Source organism: Pelodiscus sinensis, chromosome 24 (assembly GCF_052426305.1).
Source record: "Pelodiscus sinensis isolate ZL-2025 chromosome 24, ASM5242630v1, whole genome shotgun sequence".
NCBI lineage: Eukaryota > Metazoa > Chordata > Testudines > Trionychidae > Pelodiscus > Pelodiscus sinensis.
The window spans coordinates 255869-276367 of NC_143075.1; the positions used below are offsets into that span (position 1 = coordinate 255869).

The window sequence follows — 20499 nt, forward strand, 5'->3', positions numbered from 1 at the left end:
CAGCTGGCCTCTCTGTTCCCAGCCCCGGCTCAGGGCCTGAATCCTGGTCTTAAAGGGCCAGTGCAGGGCAGGCGCCCTGTCACAGAGGGGCTTGTGAGAGAGGTCCCTGAAGAGGGATGGGGTAGGAGGTTGGATAGGACAGTGTTTCTCAACCTTTTTTTATAAAGTACCCCTTTAAAAAAAAAGAAGTATAAGTACCCCCAGTACCTACAGTTTCCAGACACACAATTTTTTTTTCTACTATTGCAACACATTTGTTTAAACAACTTAATTGTACCTGGACAGGTGATGAAATTTTTGGGTGTAAAAAGTTCAAAAATAATAAAGCGCAGTAAAATTTAAAACAAATTCAGTTTTCTCCAAATTTCAGTTGTGTTGACGTACCCCCCCCAGACTTCTCTTGAGTTCCCCTAAGGATACTCAGACCTCTAGTTGAGAAACACTGGGATAGGAGGTATAGAAAGCCCAATCAGATAATCTCAAGGACCCACTTGTCCGTAGTGATGAGGGCCCATTGTTGGTAAAAGGGTCTCAGGTGGTGATGGAAGATGACATTTGGATGCACTGGATCTATGGGGTGGTTGCTCAGACCCCCGACCTAAAACTTCAAATCTCCTGTTTCATAGAATCATAGAGCTAGAAGAGACCTCAGGAGATCGTCAACTCCAGCCCCCTGCCCAATTCAGGACCAATCCCAACTAAATCAACCCAGCCAGGGCTTTGTCAAGCCGAGATTTAAAAACCTTTAGGGATGGAGATTCCAGCACCTCCCTAGGGAACACATTCCAGTACTTCACCACCCTCCTAGTGAAATAGTTTTTCCTAATGTCCATCCTAGACCTCTCCCACTGTAACTTGAGATCACTGCTTCTTGTTCTGCCATCCGTCACTACTGTGAACCAGCCTCTCTCCATCCTCTTTGGAACCTCCCTTCAGGAAATTGAAGGCTGCTATCAAATCCCCCCTCACTCTTCTCTTCTGCAGACTAAACAAACCCAAATCCCTCAGTCTCTCCTTATAGGTCATGCGCTCCAGCCGCCTAATCAGTTTGGTCACCCTCCACTGGACCCTCTCCAATGCGTCCACATCCTTTCTGTAGTGGGGGGCCCAGAACTGGACACAATACTCCGGGTATTTGTGTGTTTGTGTGAAGTGGGTTGAGTGTTAGAGGACTGGTTATGCTAAGTCGTCCTTCTGTGGGAACATTGCTTGGGCCTACTATTGTATGGCCTCTGTTGTTATCTGTAGTAGTTCGAGTCCCTTGGTCTTTGGTAAGAGATATATTTGCATCTTTTGTTAAGTGGGGTGTACATCTCTAAAGTACGCAGTGTGGTACGAGAGTCCTTCATTGAGTGTAGCACCTCATCCGTCTTTGTGGTGAACAGTTGGTTTCTATCAAAGGGGAGGTCCTCCATCTTAGATTGTAATTCTTTTGGGACTCCGGTAGCCATGATGCTCTGCACATTAATACTGCTGTAGCTGCAGCCTTGGTTGCTGTATCCATTGCAGGCTGAAGAGCAATTTTTGCTTTGGATTGTCCATCCTTGATAATGGACTGGAAGTGTGGTATCTTATTTTCAGGAAGATCCTGTACCAGATCTTGTAGTCCAGCATAACTGGCATGATCATAGTTAGCCAGAAGGGCTGTGTAATTCGATATCCTGAACTGGAGGGTAGCGGAGGAGTATACTTTCTGGCCAAAGATATCTAGTTGTTTATGAAACAAAAAACAGGACTATGTAGCACTTTAAAGACTAACAAGATGGTTTATTAGGCGATGAGCTTTCGTGGGCCAGACCCACTTCCTCAGATCAAATAATGGAAGAAAATTGTCACAACCATATATACCAAAGGATACAATTTAAAAAAAATGAACACATATGAAAAGGACAAATCAAATTTCAGCACAGAAGGGGGTGTGGGGGAGGTAAATGTCTGTGAGCTAATGATATTAGAGGTGATAATTGGGGAAGCTATCTTTGTAATGGGTAAGATAATTAGCATCTTTATTCAAACTTAGGTGTAAAGTGTCGAATTTAAGCATGAATGACAGTTCAGAGGACAAACGTCTCAGACACTTCGCCAAAACAGATATTAGACAGATCACAAAGAAAAAACAGTTTCTTGCCATTTCAACCAGAAAGGACATTGTCTCAACGACTTGATTACCTGCATCTAGCCCATGAAAGCTCATCACCAAATAAACTTGTTAGTCTTTAAAGTGCTACATAGTCTTGTTTTTTGTTTCAGCTACACCAGACTAACACGGCTACATTTCTAGTTGTTTAAGTTCTTTGTCCTGAGGTGTAGATTTGAATTGAGGGTATTTAGATTTGTGATTAACAGAGTCTACAACTAGTGAATTTGGATGGGGATGTGAAAAGAGAAAGTCCATGCCTTTTGTTGGACAAAATATTTTCTATCCACCCTACAGTTGGTTGGAGGGGATAGAGGCTAGGGTTTGCCATAAGACATCAGATGGTTCCAAGACAGCTTCATTGATGGATAACACTATCTTTGAGGATGCCGTCGGTTGCAATATCGTGAGTAATTTGTATTGTTTGTCTTGCACCTAGAATCATAGGACTGGAAGGGACCTCGAGAGGTCATCGAGTCCAGCCCCCCGCCCTCAAGGCAGGACCAAGCTCTGTCTACACCACCCCTGACAGATGTCTATCTAACCTGTTCTTAAATATCTCCAGAGAGGGAGATTCCACCACCTCCCTTGGCAATTTATTCCAATATTTGACCACCCTGACAGTTAGGAATTTTTTCCTAATGTCCAATCTAAACCTCCCCTGCTGCACTTTAAGCCCATTACTCCTTGTCCTGTCCTCAGAAACCAAGAGGAACAAATTTTCTCCTTCCTCCTTGTGACACCCTTTTAGATATTTGAAAACCGCTATCATATCCCCCCTTAATCTTCTTTTTTCCAAACTAAACAAGCCCAGTTCACAAAGCCTGGCTTCATAGGTCATGTTCTCTAAACCTTTAATCATTCTTGTCGCTCTTCTCTGTACCCTTTCGAATTTCTCCACATCTTTCTTGAAATGTGGCGCCCAGAACTGGACACAGTACTCCAGCTGAGGCCTAACTAGTGCAGAGTAGAGCGGCAGAATGACTTCACGAGTTTTGCTTACAACACACCTGTTGATACAACCTAGAATCATATTTGCTTTTTTTGCAACAGCATCACACTGTTGACTCATATTCAACTTGTGGTCCACTATGACCCCTAGATCCCTTTCCGCCATGCTCCTTCCTAGACAGTCGCTTCCCATCTTGTATGTATGGAACTGATTGTTCCTTCCTAAGTGGAGCACTTTGCATTTCTCTTTATTAAACCTCATCCTGTTTACCTCTGACCATTTCTCTAACTTGCTAAGGTCATTTTGAATTATGTCCCTATCCTCCAAAGAAGTTGTAACCCCACCCAGTTTGGTAGCAGCTGCAAACTTAATAAGCGTACTCTCTATCCCAATATCTACATCATTGATGAAGATATTGAATAGTACGGGTCCCAAAACAGACCCTTGAGGAACTCCACTTGCTATCCCTTTCCAGCAGGATTTAGAACCGTTAACAACAACTCTCTGACTACGGTTATCCAGCCAATTATGCACCCACCTTATCGTGGCCCTATCTAAGTTATATTTGCCTAGTTTATCAATAAGAATATCATGCGAGACCGTATCAAATGCCTTACTAAAGTCTAGGTATATGACATCCACCGCTTCTCCCTTATCCACAAGGCTTGTTATCTTATCAAAGAAAGCTATCAGATTAGTTTGGCATGACTTGTTCTTCACAAACCCATGCTGGCTATTCCCTATCACTTTATTACCTTCCAAGTGTTTGCATATGATTTCCTTAATTACCTGCTCTATTATCTTCCCTGGGACAGACGTTAAACTGACCCGTCTGTAGTTTCCTGGGTTGTTCTTATTCCCTTTTATAGATGGGCACAATATTTGCCCTTTTCCAGTCTTCTGGAATCTCCCCTGTCTGCCATGATTTTTCAAAGATCATAGCTAAAGGCTCAGATACCTCCTCTATCAGCTCCTTGAGTATCCTGGGATGCATTTCATCAGGACCTGGTGACTTGCTGACATCTAACTTTCCTAAGTGATTTTTAACTTGTTCTTTGTGTATCCTATCTTCTAAACTTACCCTCTCTCTGCTTGTATTCACTACGTTAGGCACACCTCCAGACTTCTCGGTGAAGACTGAAACAAAGAAGTCATTGAGCATCTCCGCCATTTCCAAGTTCCCTGTTACTGCTTCTCCCTCCTCACTAAGCAGTGGGCCTAACCTGTCCTTGGTCTTCCTCTTGCTTTTAATGTATTTATAAAAGGTCTTCTTGTTTCCCTTTATGCCTGTAGCTAGTTTGATCTCATTTTGTGCCTTTGCCTTCCTAATCTTGCCCCTGCATTCCCGTGTTTCTTGCCTATATTCATCCTTTGTTATTTGTCCTAGTTTCCATTTTTTATATGAGTCTTTTTATTTTGAGATCATGCAAGATCTCCTTGTTAAGCCAAGCTGGTCTTTTGCCATATTTTCTATCTTTCCTACACAGCGGAATTGTTTGCTTTTGGGCCCTTAACAACGTCCCTTTGAAATACTTCCAACTCTCCTCAGTTGTTTTTCCCTTCAGGCTTGCTTCCCATGGGACCTTACCTACAAGTTCTGAGCATATCAAAATCTGCCTTCCTGAAATCCATTACCTCAATTGTGCTGGTCTCCCTTCTACCTTTCCTTAAGATCATGAACTCTATTATTTCATGATCACTGTCCCCCATACTGTCTTCCACTTTCAAGTTCTCAACTAGTTCCTCCCTATTTGTTAAAACCAAATCCAGAACAGCTTCTCCTCTGGTAGCTTTTTCAACCTTCTGAAACAGAAAGTTGTCTCCAATGCAGTCCAGAAACTTATTGGATAGCCTGTGCCCCGCTGTGTTAGTTTCCCAACATATGTCTGGATAGTTGAAGTCCCCCATCACCACCAAATCTTGGGCTTTGGATAGTTTTGTTAATTGTTTAAAAAAGGCCTCATCCACCTGGCTAGGAGGCCTGTAGTAGACTCCTAGCATGATATCACCCTCGTTTTTTACTCCTTTTAGCTTAACCCAGAGACTCTCTACACGGCTATCTCCTACGTTCATCTCCACTTCAGTCCAAGTGTGTACATTTTTAATATACAAGGCAACCCCTCCTCCCTTTTTACACTGTCTGTCCTTCCTGAGCAAGCCGTACCCTTCCATACCAACATTCCAATCATGCGACCCATCCCACCAGGTTTCTGTAATACCAATGATATCATAGTTGTATTTATTGGTTAGCAATTCCAGTTCTTCCTGCTTATTACCCATACTTCTCGCAATTGTATATAGGCATCTAAGATACTGATTTGATCTTGCCTCCCTGTTGTGCCCTGACCCTCCTTTCTCCTTGCCATTATAAGCCGTAGTCTCCCCCCATTTCCAACCCATCTCCCAGTCCCGCACATTCAGCACTTACCTGTGGGCTTTGCTCACCTGCCCCCGTCAAACCTCTTGGAGTGTAATATCCTGTGATAGAGCCACTCATTTAAATAATTCTTGAAGTTGTTTCAGGTCATCTGCCGATGGAGCGGGCAATACCTGGAAAACTGCTACATCTAATTTCGCCAAACCATGCAGTACTGGTGAAGAACTTGTGAATCTCCTTGTGTTATTACTGAGGGCGGGTGAAATGGTGAGGAATGCACTGATGTAGCCGGGGTGGCATAGCAGGTGGTGTATTTCATGAACAGGAATGGGAGGAGCACAGTCAATATCTGTGCCATGGCTCCCAGAGATGCTGCTAAGGCTGAATGTGTTTTGGAGGATGCATCCACAGCTGGTTAAGCCACAGGAGTTGTGGCAGTTATTAAGAGGATGGATCTCGAATGAAGCCACTAATCACGATGGGGATGAATGACAAGATGAGAAACTACTCTGCTGCCCACTGCCCTGTTCAGTTCGCAGTGACAGTGGTATAGGAGAGTGAGGGGCCCTTTCTGCCATTTGCCTTTACAGGCTAGTATGAGGTGAAACTGGGGAGCATGGTAAACTGGCTCCCTGTACCAGCAGTGTACCCGACCGTGGGGATTTTTGTAAATGGCGCGTCTTCCTAGAAACTTTCTTGTGCTCTGGTGCCTCATCGCATTTGAGTTCCAGCTGCCTGGGAGCAGCTTGTTCAGGCAGTGCTGGGGCGGTGGTGGCATGTGTGGCTTTGTCAGCACCAGTGGATTAGTGGCACTGGTGGGTGCCGAGCGCTTTGATTCTGACTCAGCACTTCTGGCTAATGTAGATTTATGTTTCTCCACGGTGCCGGAGACTGACAGCACCGGGGAATGGAAGGCTCAGGGCAGCACAGGCAGCAATCATGCCAGGGAAGCCTGTGACACTTCTGAGCCCCCAATGGGGTGATGAGCTAGCCCTGTCATTGGCCTTTGGTTGCCCGTGTGTGTTCTGGGACTTATCCTCTCCATGGTTGAAGGGATTTCTCCCTAGGAGGATCTTCAGATGCATTTTGTGGTATTTTCTTGCTCTGGCTGTCATGTTTAAACAATGCGGGCACTCCTGTGCTGCGTGACTTTCACTCAGACATTTCATACAGGATGCATGTCCATCCAAAACTGGTATTGAATCCCGACACAAGTCACAGTTCTTAAAGCCAGGAGAGCCCAGCATGTTGAAAAAGGAAAAACAGCTACCATGGCATTTTTTTTTAACTGAAGGATTGACTGAAAACTATTATGAATTGACTAAACTTAGCAACTATTACTAAACCAACTATATTATCTGTTTGTGTTCTGTCAGAAAGGAGAGCACTGCTATGACTCCGTCTTCAGCCAAAGATGGTACAAAAGGAACTGAGGGAAGTTTGCACTATGTGCGCATCTAACAGACAAGAACAATGCAAGACGGCGAGTGCACAGGCGCAGTGCGAGTGGCATTGCTAGGCAAAAATCTCCAATCAGCAGTGTGAGAATACACCAAGACCTGAGTGGAGCACCCACAGGAACACCACTCGAGGGAGAACAAAGAAGCTCCTAATGAAGCCTAATTAGCTCTATCTGTGAAGAGGGGGAGAGGAGGTAGGTAATGTTGGGATTTTGTGGTTCCCAGAGAGTCAGGTGCTGGGCAGAATCAAGGGTCTTCAATTCAATTCAATAAGACTTTATTCAATGTGCACAAAGGGAGAGCCCCTGGTACTAAAATCAGCCAGAGCCCCTCGAGCAATGAGCCCCTCCCCTTGCTGTTTTATAGCACATGGCAGTTACAGGTTACATAACAAACTTCTAAACCAATCAGATTCAACCTTTCCATATATGGCTTTGTTTGTCACATGCTTGTACTTCTCCACTCCACATGTTGAGTTCACCCCCCCTCCCCTTGGCCTTTTCTAGGCTGTTGCTAGGGTGGTGAGCCACATCATGCTTCTTTATGCATACCTACTTTCCAAACCACATTTTGTTTAAAATGAACACATGCATACCCTTCAGTAACCCAGTCCAGGGAGAACCCTTGGGAGAAGTGCTTTTAGCCTCCTGGCTAAGACATGTGTTGCCACTCTTTTTATTTTCACAGGACTCGAATATTAGAGCCCCTGGCTTAATGAGAGTCTTTCAGCTGAGGGTGACCCCTTCCTTTGGGACAGCTTAAGCATGGTCCTGCTTCCCAGTATTCCTACAATAATTATAACATTGGTCACCACATTTCACTATCTCTGCATCCAGAATTAAAGTGACTGCTACCAACACCAGCTTAAGCTGATCACTGGTGAATATCCAAGCAGAGAGGAGCAAACCATATGTGCATAAACAGGGCTTGACAAATCAGTGAATCTACTCGTCCGTGGTGAGTAGATTTCAGCCAGTTACCCCATTCACCAGTGGCACGCGCATGCGCAATGCGGGTCTGGCGCATGCGTAGTGCGGGGCTGGCGAGTAGATTTTGCCATGGTTTGTCAAGCCCTGTGCATAAGACCACATAGAGTCTTTCCCCCTCCCAGCCAGCTATCAGAGAAGTTTTCATTCTGACCCTGCTTCCACCAGCAAAATGCCATTGTCTCAAACCTTGATGGGAGCATGTGAGTAGATAGTGTTTCTCTGGGGACTGTGCGCATTTTCTTAGAAAAAAATAATGGGACAGAACATTCTGTCAAGTAAATATTTGCCAGAGCTCTTGAGTAATAGAAATGGAAGGGGGAGCAAACATGAACTCATAACCCCAAGTAAACTGCTAGCTAGTGTAAACAGATGATGCACAAATATCTTCTATCTGCTGTTTAATAGATACTCGTGTGCTGATTTTGATGTTTGGATGTACTAACTGATCTCCCTGATAGGAGCCATGAACTTTGGATGTAAAATATAAGGCCATTACTGCAGGCACTAAAATTAATCTCAGGAATTAAAATCAGCCTGCTGGATGAAATTATTTTTGTGTGGAGAGAATTCACAGATGTGTAATCAGTTTCTTGGTAGAATCTTATGCTCTTTAGGAGTAGGGGATGGTCTGTAAAATTACATCTCCAAATCTGGCTCAGTTCAATATTAACTGAAAATCATAGCCTCCTAACAGTGGGTTGGACTTTTACCATTTGTACAGAAATGACCCCATTCCTGCAATCATCAGCCTTGACAGAGGCCAAAGGACAGAATAGGCCATAGAACCCTGCGTCCCAAATGTCCCTCCAAACAGGGTGGCGACCATTTTGGAGGGGATGTATGGCTGCAGTTCTAGGGAGTATAAACCGGGGAGTAGTAAGCAAGAACTGGGAGGTGATTTTCCCTCTATATGAGGAATTGGTGAGGCTGTTACTTGAATACTGTATACAATTCTGGGGTCTACTTTTTTTACATGTTTGAAAAATAATTGTCTCTTTTTTGCACCCTAATGATTCCAGAACTGGAAAAATGCCATCCAATCAGAGACCTAAAGAGCTAATATGTTTAGAATATCAAAAAGATCAAGATCATGGTATAAAAATACTGTGACAGGAAGGAAAATGTCTAATACTAAAGGCTCTTGAATCTACCGGAGAAAAGCACAACAAAAAAATCAATGATTTAGAAGTTAAAGCTGGACAGATTCAAAATAGATATAAGGCACACCTTTCTAATAGCGAGTGTGATTTAAATATTTTCAACAAACTACTACTATAAGTGACAGATATCCCCCCCGTCTCTTGATATCTTCAAATCTACTTTTAATGCCTTTAAGAAAGAGGTGATTTTATCAAATACTAGTTATTAGACTCAATACACCAGTAACTTGATGAAATTCTATGGCTTGTGTTATATAGGTGGTCAGAATATATGAACAAATGGCCTCTTCTGGCCTTAAAATCTACGAGGATTTACCTGTGCTATACCCATTTGATTGATATACTCTTGAGAGATAAGACAGAGCGAAGGAACTCGCAGCATGTACGGGGCAATTAAACTCAGCCTAGATGCACAACCTTAACCAATATAGCCCACCAGGGGAGCAGACAGGATTGCTGGACCCCTTGGCAATGGCAGGGGGCACCACTGCACCCCCACAAGATGCAGGCCCTCAGGCAAAAGGGGTGGGACTGGATAGCCAACTCCCAATAACACTCAGATGACATGGCACCTACCATCACCACCCCTGCCAGCCCTCAGAGCTGGCTGGAATGTGTCATGTGGTGCTCCTGAAATGATTCTAAAGAACTTGGGGCTCTGGTTGCCACCACTGCTGCAATAGCAGCAGCCAGGAGCCCCAGGCCCTGGGACAACTGCCCACTTTGCCCCTGCTTCCTGTTGGTGGACCTGTAAGGTCTTGCAGAGAAGGGTAAAAAAAAAAATCTAGTAGTCTCTTAATCAGAGGGAAGTAATGTGTGGTTCCATCTGGTTTCCTTAAAATGGAAAGGGGGTCTTAGATTCCAAAATCTCCTGCATGGGATGGCCAAGGTGCTGAATACCATTCAGGAAACATTTGCTCTAACCACTACTTAGTTTGAAACAATGGAGGTACCTTTGGTTCTTAAAGGTCATATAGAGGATCCTCAAGGGATCCATTCTGAAGCACTCGGAAGAGACAAAAGTGATCAGGAAGAGTCAACATGGAGTCATCGAGGACAATCATGCGTGACCAACCTGACTGCCTTCTATGACAAGGTAACTGGCTCTGGATATGTGGAAAGCAGTGGACATGATATACCTTGACTTAAGCAAAGCTTCTAATATGGTCTCCCATAGTATTCTTGTCAGCAAGTTAAGGAAGTATGGATTGCATAAAAGGACTGTAACGTGGATAGAAAGATGGCTAGATCATTGGGTTTAACAGGTAGTGATCAACAGCTCAATCTGTGGTTGGCGATCGGTATCAAGCAGAGTGCCCCAAGGGTCAGCTCTGGGGCCCGGTTTGTTCAATATCTTTATTAATGACCTGGATAAGAGGATAGATTGTACCTTCAGCAAATTCAGATTACACTAATCTGGGGACAAAGGTAGATATGCTGGAGGGCAGGGGCAGGGTCCAGAGTGACCTTGACAAACTGGAGAACTGGGCCAAAAGAAATCTGATGAGGTTCAACAAGGACAAGTGCAGAGTCCTGCACTTGGGACAGAAGAATCCCAAGCACTGTGACAGGCTGAGGACTAACAGTAGTTCTGCAGAAAAGAACCTGGGGATTACAGTGAATGAGAAGCTAGATATGAGTCAACTGTGTGCTCTTGTAGCCAAGAAGGCTAATGGCATATTAGGATGCATTAGGAGGATCATTGCCAGCAGATCCAGAGAAGTGATTATTCCCCTTTATTCGGCACTGGTGAGGCCACATCAGGAGTATTGGTCCAATTCTGCCCGCCACTACAGAAAGGATGTGGACGCATTGGAGAAAGTCCAGCAGAGGGCAACCAAAATGATTAGGGGGCTGGATGGCTTACGAGGAGAGGCTGAGGAATTTGGTTTTATTTATCATAGAATCATAGAATACTAGGACTGGAAGGGACCTCGAGAGGTCATCGAGTCCAGTCACCTGCCCTCATGGCAAGACCAAATACTGTCTAGATCATCCCTGATAGACATTTATCTAACCTACTCTTAAATATCTCCACAGATGGAGATTCCACAACCTCCCTGGGCAATTTATTCCAGTGTTTGACCACCCTGACAGTCAGGAACTTTTTCCTAATGTCCAACCTAAACCTCCCTTGTTGCAGTTTAAGCCCATTGCTTCTTGTTCTATCCTCAGAGGCCAAGATGAACAAGTTTTCTCCCTTCTCCTTATGACACCCTTTTAGATACTTGAAAACTGCTATCATGTCCCCCCTCAATCTTCTCTTTTCTACACTAAACAAACCTAATTCCTTCAGCCTTCCCTCATAGGTCATGTTCTCTAGACAGTTAATCATTCTTGTTGCTCTTCCCTGGACCCTCTCCAATTTCTCCACATCTTTCTTGAAATGCGGTGCCCAGAACTGAACACAATACTCCAACTGAGGCCTAAACAGCGCCGAGTAGAGCAGAAGAATGACTTCTCATGTCTTGCTCACAACTCACCAGTTAATGTATCCCAGAATCATGTTTGCTTTCTTTGCAACGGTATCACACTGCTGACTTACATTCAACTTGTGGTCCACTATAACCCCTAGATCCCTTTCTGCCATACTCCTTCCCTGACAGTATGTATGAAACTGATTGTTCCTTCCTAAGTGGAGCACTTTGCATTTGTCTTTATTAAACTTCATCCTATTTACCTCAGACCATTTCTCCAATTTGTCCAGATCATTTTGAATTATGACCCTATCCTCCAGATCAGTGGTCCCCAACCATTTGAGGTTGCTGGGCGCCAGGGGGTGTGGCTGTTCGCCCACTGGGCACCAGAGGGCGGGGACACTTGCGCGCCTGGGGACGGGGCCCCCCCATAGCCACACGCCTGGGGGCGGGGCTACCCCATGCACTGCAAGCCCCATGCGCTGCACGCCCAGGGCGCCATGGCGCCCGCGGGCACCGTGTTGGGGACCACTGCTCCAGATCAAATTAAGCCCTAAAGAGACTTAGAGTAAGTCCACAGAAGAAAGAAGGGAGGGAGGATTTGATAGTAGCCTTCAACTGCCTAAAGGGGGGTTACAAAGAGAATGGAGAGAGGCTGTTATCAGTGGAGACAGAAAACAGAAGGAAGCGCAATGGTCTCAAGCTGCAATAAGGAAGGGCTAAGTTGGATATTAGGGGAAAAGTATTTCACTAGGAGGGTGGTGAAGCACTGGAATGGGTTTCCTAGGGAGGTGGTGGAATCTCCATCCTTGGAGGATTTTAAGTCCTGGCTTAACAAAGCCCTGGCTGGGATGATTAAATTGGGGTTGGTCCTGCTTTGGGCAGAGGGTTGGACTTTATCTCCTGAGGTCTCTTCCAACCCTATGATTCTATAATGATCTCTTCGGGCCTTAAAATCTGTGAATCTTCTATATCTCATTCCCACATCAGTGCCTTTTTCACTAGAGCTCCTTTTAGGGGTTAAGTTTCAATAGGTCTCTGGGGAATTATAATCATAAGGTCTAAGAGTGTGTCTAGACAGCACCCTTCTTTTGGAATAAGCTACACAATTCGTGCTATGCAAATTGTGTAGCTTATTCCAAGCCTAAGTCAAAAGAGCTTATTTTGAAATTTGATGCTGTCTACACAGTGCCAAATTTCAAAATAAGGCATTATTCCGACAAATCCCTTAACCCTCATGGCATGAGGGTTACAGGGACACCGGAATAGTGCTTTCTGATGAAACAGCTATTATTATAATAAAACAGCATCCGAAACCAACACCATTTATATATCATTTTGAAATGTATATACTAATTATTGTTTCTCTAAGTTTCTTTAGGGCTTAATTTGATCTGGGACATGTGTTGCTTAATTATAATGCTCTACGCAGTATTTAAAGCAAATACTTCTAAATTCCAAACTCTAGAAGATGGGAGTAGGTGCTGCTGTCAGTGACCTTCTGCAACATTATTCAATGAAAGGGCAGCTTTCAGGATCCATTTGCTTTTCGCAACAATCACCTGTGGGACATGGCATAGCTTCTAGTGGGGAGAGTCTATTCTTTACTTGTTTAGTAGGCAGGGGACAGATAATAGTTCAACTGCCTTAGCATCCCCACTGGTCATCTGACCCCCCTGCAGCAACGAAATCTAGTGCCCGACATTCCGTGATCCAGTCCTGGGTTGCAAACCATTGATTGAAAACCCATGTTGTAACATAATAAAGCAATAATGTTTTACTATATATATATATGTTAGAAATATGCATCTGTCTGTCTTTGTAATTGTGTCTGTTCAAGAACTCATCCTGAATGGTAAGAGCTAGGACCACCAAATTTGGTATGCAGCTTCCTTTTATCAAGCAACATTAGGTAAATCTTCTAGTAAATAAATACTAATATAGACTCAGAACAGTATAACCAAATGTGATCATGTGACCAGACATGATCCAGATACATTTCTAACAAATTCCTCAGGCCTGCAAATAAAACCTTATCCCCATTGGCAAAAAACCCCAATCATCATAAAGTGGGTGACTCACTAACTTTTCCTACAACAATAGATTTGACACAGATCAATAGTTTACAACATTATCAATATCCAACAACAATTTGAACATTGACTTCCATGGTGCTTGAACTGGAACCCCCTCGTTCCACGAGGAGTAACGGTAGTTCGAAAGCCTAATTCGAACTACCTACTCCGTGTCACGTGTAGCCACGGGCACGGAGTACGAACTACCGGGAATTTAAAAATGGCGGCGCCCGGCAAGATGCAAATGAAGCCCAGGATATTTAAATCATTTGCAACTTCGATTGACTACATTAACCACCCTTGTTCCAACTAGGGTGGTAGTGCAGACATACCCAGAGTGATCTGTTAGCACCATGATACCATACCTCGCAGCTTTCTAAAACCTATTGCATTTATAGTCTCATACTGTCTGAATGTCTCACTGAAACAATGGAGTTCTATGCACTCATCTCCTCCCAAAGTCAAGCTGTATATCCATGAAATTATCTATCCCCAATTTTCAATACATCCTAACCTAACTGTCAGATGTATATTTGTGAAACTTTATGCTGACTGTCCAAAGGGAAGGTGTAGCCCATTGGGGCTCTCAGAGGGACTCTTACCTTCTGGGTTAGTGGTGGCCACACTGTTCCTCACTCCAGGGGAAAAGAACGGTTACTTACCTATAACTGTAGTTCTTTGAGATGTGTTGCTCATGTCCATTCAAATTAGGTGTGCACACTGCGTGCACCGCGTCTTCCGGAGCGTTTTCCCTACCGGTACCCGTAGCGCCAGCAGGGCACCCTCTGGAGTGGCGCCGCCATGGCGGGGCATAAGTACCCCTTCTGGCTCTGCCCCACCTCAGTTCCTTCTTGCCGGACACTCTGATGAAGGGGAGGTAGGGTGGGAGTCGAATGGACATGAGCAATACATCTCGAAGAACAACAGTTACAGGTAAGTAACCGTTCTCTTCTTCTTCGAGTGGTTGCTCATGTCCATTCGAATTAGGTGACTACCAAGCTAACCCATTTCAAGGAGGAGGGGTCGGAGCAGTCAGAAACAAAAGTCCACGAAAAGTTGAACAACCCAAACAAATTTATTCAACCAAGTGAACACAGAAAACTTGTATAAAGTGCAATGTGACACTGATAAACTAAACATATTTACAATACAGAGCTGAGGACTGCAGAGCCCACCCCTGCATCCTGCCTGGCCTGTTGCGCCAGCGCGTAGTGTGCCGTAAAGGTGTGGAGTGAAGACCACATGGCCGCCCTGCAAATTTCGGTGATTGGAACCTGTGCCCCAAATGCAACAGAGGACGCCTGCGCCCTGGTAGAGTGTGCTGTAACCTGGGGTGGGACCTTCCCGGCCAGGGTGTAACACTCCCTAATGCACCCTGAGACACAGTTGGACAACCTCTGGGTTGAAATGGGGAGCCCTTTCACCCTGTCCGCGACAGCAATAAACAGCTGCTGAGACCTGCGAAAGGGTTTGGTCCTATCAATATAAAAAGCTAGCGCACGCCTAGCATCCAGGGTATGGAGCACCTGCTCCTTGGGTGAGGCATGGGGTTTTGGAAAGAAAACCAGGAGATAGATTTCCTGAGACAAATGAAAAGGTGATACCACCTTGGGGAGAAAAGCTGGATGGGGGTGGAGCCTCACGTTATTGTCAGAAAACACCAGGTAGGGCGGATTTATAGTCAACGCCCTCAATTCGGAAACTCTGCGAGCCGACGTAATGGCCACAATGAATGCAACCTTCCAGGAGAGGTGCTTCAAAGAACACGTAGCCAGCAGCTCAAAGGGGGGGGGGTGACATAAGTCTAAACAACACGAGGTTGAAGTCCCAAGCTGGGAGAGGGGGTCTAACTGAGGGATACAACTTATCCAAACCCGTAAGGAACCTTTTGACCACAGAGTCAGAGAACAGAGAAACTCCTGCTGAACCAACATGGAAGGCAGAGAGAGATGCCACATGGACTTTAATAGAGGAGATAGAGAGGCCACTAGACCTAAGTTCAAAAAGATTCTGCAGAATGGACGGGACAGAGGCACAAAATGGGTGCACTCCCCTGTGGGACACCCAAGACGAGAAGTGCCATCACTTAGCAGCGTACAACCGTCTGGTAGAAGGTTTTCTACTACTTAGGAGCACCATCTGTACCTCCTGGGAACATTCCCTTTCTGGTTGATTCAACCATGGATAAACCAGGCCATTAGGTGCAGAGTCTTGAGATTCGGGTGAACCATGGTCCCCCCATCCCATGGTTGGGTTAGGAGATCCCGGGCTGGCGGGAGCGCTATCGGCTCCTTGGTGGACATGTCCACCAGTTTGGGGAACCACAATTGTCTGGGCCACCTGGGGGCTATCAGGATGACTGTGGACCTGAAGGTCTTGACCCTGGTCAGAACTCTGGGAATTAGGAGGAATGGGGGGAAAGCATAAAGGATGCCCGTCGGCCACGTGACCGTCAAGGCATCCCCCCAGGAGTGTTCCCCCAGACCCAATAGGGAGCAGTAACTCTGACACTTGGTATTGCGTGCCGAGGCAAACAGGTCTAGTAGGGTGTGAGGGGGTCACTCACCACCGTAGCGGGGGTCCGTCGTCTGTCCCCGGAATCAGTCCATTCCGCCCGCACAGGCCTCCGCTCACATGGCGTTTCCCCTCTGGAATCTTCTGGTCGCGTTGCTCTCTTCGCCACACTGCCCTTCGGCAGTGCCCAAGTCACTCGCTCTGAGCCCCCCTTCCGGGGGTTTGGTGTCTCTCCAGCAGGCCTGTCCGCAGGCCTAGCAGGCTGGCCGGTTGGCTGTCCGAGTGCCCTGGCCCAGCCTAACTCTCTAGCCCTGCAATAGCTCCAGAGAGCATCCTGCTCCCTCGGCAGCCAGGCTCACAGCCTTGCCGCAGGCCTAGCAGGCTGGCCGGTTGGCTGTCCAAGCATCCTGGCCCAGCCTGACTCTCTAGCCCTGCCCTAGCTCCAGAGAGCGTCCTGCTCCCTCGGCAGCCAGGCTCACACCCTTGCCGCAGGCCTAGCAGGCTGGCCGGTTGGCTGACCGAGCTCCCTGGCCCAGCCTAACTCTCTAGCCCTGCCCTAGCTCCAGAGAGCGTCCTGCTCCCTCGGCAGCCAGGCTCACAGCCTTGCCGCAGGCCTAGCAGGCTGGCCGGTTGCCTCTCCAAGCATCCTGGCCCAGCCTGACTCTCTAGCCCTGCCCTAGCTCCAGAGAGCGTCCTGCTCCCTCGGCAGCCAGGCTCACACCCTTGCCGCAGGCCTAGCAGGCTGGCCGGTTGGCTGTCCAAGCGTCCTGGCCCAGCCTGACTCTCTAGCCCTGCCCTAGCTCCAGAGAGCGTCCTGCTCCCTCGGCAGCCAGGCTCACACTGCCTTGGCTGAAGCAGCCCTTCCCTTTTATAGCCCCCAGCTGGGCCTTAATTGGCCAATGCCGCCCAGCTGGGCTGAACTCCGCGGGCCTGCTCCAGGCTGGGGTTTGGCTCTTAAGGGGCCAGTACAGGGCAGCTGCCCTGTTACACACCCTCCCCCTTAAATATCTTCCGGGGGGGGGGGGTTCCCCTGCTGCCTGCCCTGTTCCACAAGTCCCAGCCCCCATCCCGCTATGAGGCGGGGCCACAGGTCCATGCGTGTCCATATTGAGTCCTCCTCCCGGAGTGGACCTGGGACGGCCCCGGGGAAGGGAGGGGGGGGCGCAGGCCCACCCGTCTCACTGCGCCCCGGCCCAGGGACCCTGAGTGCAGCTGCGTCGCTGCGATTGGCTCAGTCCGGGCCTTGCTGGCCGTGGCGGCTCTCCCGCCTGAGCGATCCCTGGGCCCCTTCTTCCCCCCCTCCCGGGTACCTGTAGCCTCTGCGGGCCCGTCGGGCTGTCGAGCTGTCCCCGTTGTTTTAGTAGGGTCTGGGCGGCCCGCTCCAGTGGTCAAGGGTTGGGTCCCGGGAGGTCCCGCCGGCGGTTCGGCCACGGCGTTCCAGCACCCACTGGGGATCTAGCTGGTCCAGCACGTCAGGCTCGTCCTCGGGGTCCAGGGGTGCTCCTGCGGCTGGTCTGCGCCTGGCCTCCGTACCCCGTTCTGGGAAGTTTTGGCCGGCCTCCAGGAACTCAGCTGGGGGCAGCCCAGCCCGGGCCTCAGCCTCCCCAGGCAGGAGTTCGGGGTCTGCCTCCCGCTCCTCCAGTGGCTGGGCCCTGACTGCCCTCTCCCGCCGTCCTCTTAACCTCCTTGCCCCGTCCTCTGGGTTCCGGTCAGGTGACGGAGTGGGGTCCGCCTCTGCCCACCCGGGCGTCCTGAGGGGTTCCTCCTCCTCTGGTTCCGTGGGCGGCCAGTCCGCCCTGCTACCTGCCCTCCCCCATAAGTCCCGGTCCCCCCCCTCGGGGTTGGATTCTTGTTCCTCCTCCAGGCGGGACAATGCGTCCGCATTGGCGTTGGCCTTGCCCGCCCTGTGGTGTATGGAAAACACATAGGGTTGAAGGGCTAAATACCACCTCATAAGGCGGCTATTGGTGTCCCGCATAGTTTGTAGCCACTTTAGCAGGGCATGGTCTGTCAATAGGGTAAACTCACCCCCTAGCAGGTAGTACCTTAGGGCTTCAACCGCCCATTTGATCGCCAGGGCCTCTCTTTCTATTACGGAGTACTGGCGTTCTCGGGGAAACAGCTTACGGCTGATAAAGACCACCGGATGCTCTTCTCCACCGACCTCCTGGGAGAGTACGGTGCCCAGCCCAGTGGCGGAGGCGTCTGTCTGTAGACAAAAAGGTTTATCGAAGTCTGGGCTAAGCAAAACGGGCTCGCTACACAGGGCTTCTTTAAGTTGTTGAAAGGCCGAGTCACACTCTGTGTCCCACCTCACTCTCTGAGGTTTGTCCTTCGTGAGCAGAGAGGTGAGCGGCGCCGCTATGCTAGCAAATTGGGGGACAAATCGGCGGTAATACCCCGCCAGTCCCAGAAATTGTCGGACCTTCCTTTTTGTGGTCGGTGTGGGGTAATTTTGTATGGCCTCTACCTTCCCCACCAGGGGCCGGACTAGCCCACGCCCCAAATGATAACCCAGATAGGTGGTCTCTTGCGCGCCGATTTTACACTTTTTGGGGTTAGCCATGAGACCCGCGTCGCGGAGCGTCCGTAACACGGCCGCCACTTGGTTTATGTGGTCCTCCCAGTCGCGACCATAGATGACCACGTCATCCAGGTAAGCTGCGGCATACTCCAGATGAGGGGCGAGCAGGCGATCCATCATCCGCTGAAAGGTGGCGGGTGCCCCATGGAGGCCGAATGGCATGCGCACGAAGTGGAAGAGCCCGGACGGGATGGTGAAAGCTGTCTTCTCCTGGGACTCCCGATCCAGCGGGATCTGCCAATAGCCCTTGGTCAGGTCGAGGGTTGTTATGAACTTGGCTTTTCCCAGGCGCTCCAGCAGTTCATCCGTCCGGGGCATCGGATAGGCGTCAAACTTCGATATCGCGTTCACCTTTCGAAAATCGATGCAAAACCTAATGCTTCCATCTGGCTTAGGGACCAATACGACTGGGCTCCTCCACTCACTTCTGGATCGCTCGATCACTCCCAGCTCCAACATGGTGCGAACCTCTTGTTCTACGACGTTGCGCATCCGTCGGGGAAGAGGTCGGTTTCCCTCGCGAACGACCTGTCCGGGTGGGGTTCGGATGGTGTGCGTTATCACCGAGGTTCGGCCCGGACGTGAAGTAAAGGTCCTGGTGAACGTTTCGATGAGCACCTGGGCTACACACCGTTGGTCCTTAGACAGGGTGTCCGCGAGCTGGGGTATCTCCTCCTCCTTGGCGTCAGGGACCCTAGGACCTAACACGGGCTCCGACGGGTAGGGCGCAACCAACAGGCCTTCTCGCCCTCGCCAAGGTTTGAGGAGGTTCACATGGTATATTTGTTTTTTTCTTCGCCGGTCCAGCTGATGAATCTCAAAGGTGACCGGGCCCGCTCGTCGGGAGACCTCATACGGCCCCTGCCAGCGGGCCAGCAACTTTGACTCCTCTGAGGGGAGTAACAGCAGCACCCGATCCCCGGGTTCAAACACTCTTTCCTGGGCCCCCCGGTTATACCCTCGCTCCTGCGCTCCCTGGGCCGCCTGTATGTTTTCTTGAGCCAAAGCCCCCACCTGCGTGAGTCTCTCCTGAAGCCGGAGTACGTACTGCAGAAGCCCGACCGAGGAGGAGGGGGCCCGTTCCCAGGACTCTCTGACCAGGTCCAGGACGCCACGAGGTCGTCGGCCGTACAGGAGCTCGAAGGGGGAAAATTGCGTGGAGGCCTGTGGCACCTCCCGTATCGCCATCAAGAGCAGAGGGATGAGCTAGTCCCAGTGCTTCATGTCCGCCGGTGGAAATCTTCTCAGCATCCCCTTCAGGGTGCGGTTGAACCGCTCGACCAGCCCGTCGGTTTGGGGGTGGTAGACGGAAGTTTGCAGCTTGTGAATGCCCAGGATGTCGCAGACCTGACGCAGCAATCGGGAGGTAAAGTTCGTTCCTTGGTCTGTCAGTAATTCCCGAGGTAGCCCCACCCAGGCAAAAATCCGAACCAACTCGTTCGCGATTGTGCGGGCCCGGGTGTTTCGAAGGGGGATGGCCTCGGGGAACCGGGTTGTATAGTCCATGATCGTTAAAATATATCGAAATCTAGCTGCGCTCCGCGGAAAGGGCCCCACTATGTCCAAGGCAATCCTTTCGAAGGGGGTCCCTACCACGGGCAAAGGGACGAGGGGACCCTTCGGCACCCCGGGGGCTGCGGCGAGCTGGCAGGCTGGACATGACTGGCAATAGTCTTTTACCTCTTTGTACACTCCGGGCCAGAAGAAGCGGGCCAAGACTTGGGCCAGGGTCTTCTCATGCCCGAGGTGCCCGGCGGCTGGAAGGTCGTGCGCCAACCTCAGCACGGTTCGTCGATGGACCCGGGGTACCAACAACTGGGCCTCTTCTTCCTGC

The 20499-nt window shown here is 48.7% G+C and overlaps 1 protein-coding gene and 1 long non-coding RNA gene across 4 annotated transcripts in view; one reads left to right on the forward strand and one right to left on the reverse strand.

Annotated features, from left to right (window-relative positions):
• Positions 1-20499, reverse strand: part of SLC45A1 (solute carrier family 45 member 1) — a 319990-nt gene that overhangs the window by 128428 nt on the left and 171063 nt on the right. The window contains exon 1 of one of the 3 annotated variants that reach the window (XR_012897286.2): positions 14230-19864. The exons of 1 other annotated variant lie outside the window; for it this stretch is intronic. Coding sequence is in view for 1 of the 2 variants with exons in the window: in XM_075906380.2 (XP_075762495.1) it covers positions 14230-14269 (40 nt within the window). In the remaining variant the exon portion in view is untranslated. Of the gene's footprint in view, positions 1-14229; positions 19865-20499 lie in introns of those variants that run through there. One more of the 3 variants, XM_075906380.2, reaches the window with a different exon arrangement.
• Positions 8019-14854, forward strand: LOC112544936 (uncharacterized). Its single transcript, XR_012897287.1, has 3 exons — positions 8019-8115; positions 10044-10171; positions 14721-14854. It is a non-coding gene; the product is annotated as an uncharacterized LOC112544936 (long non-coding RNA).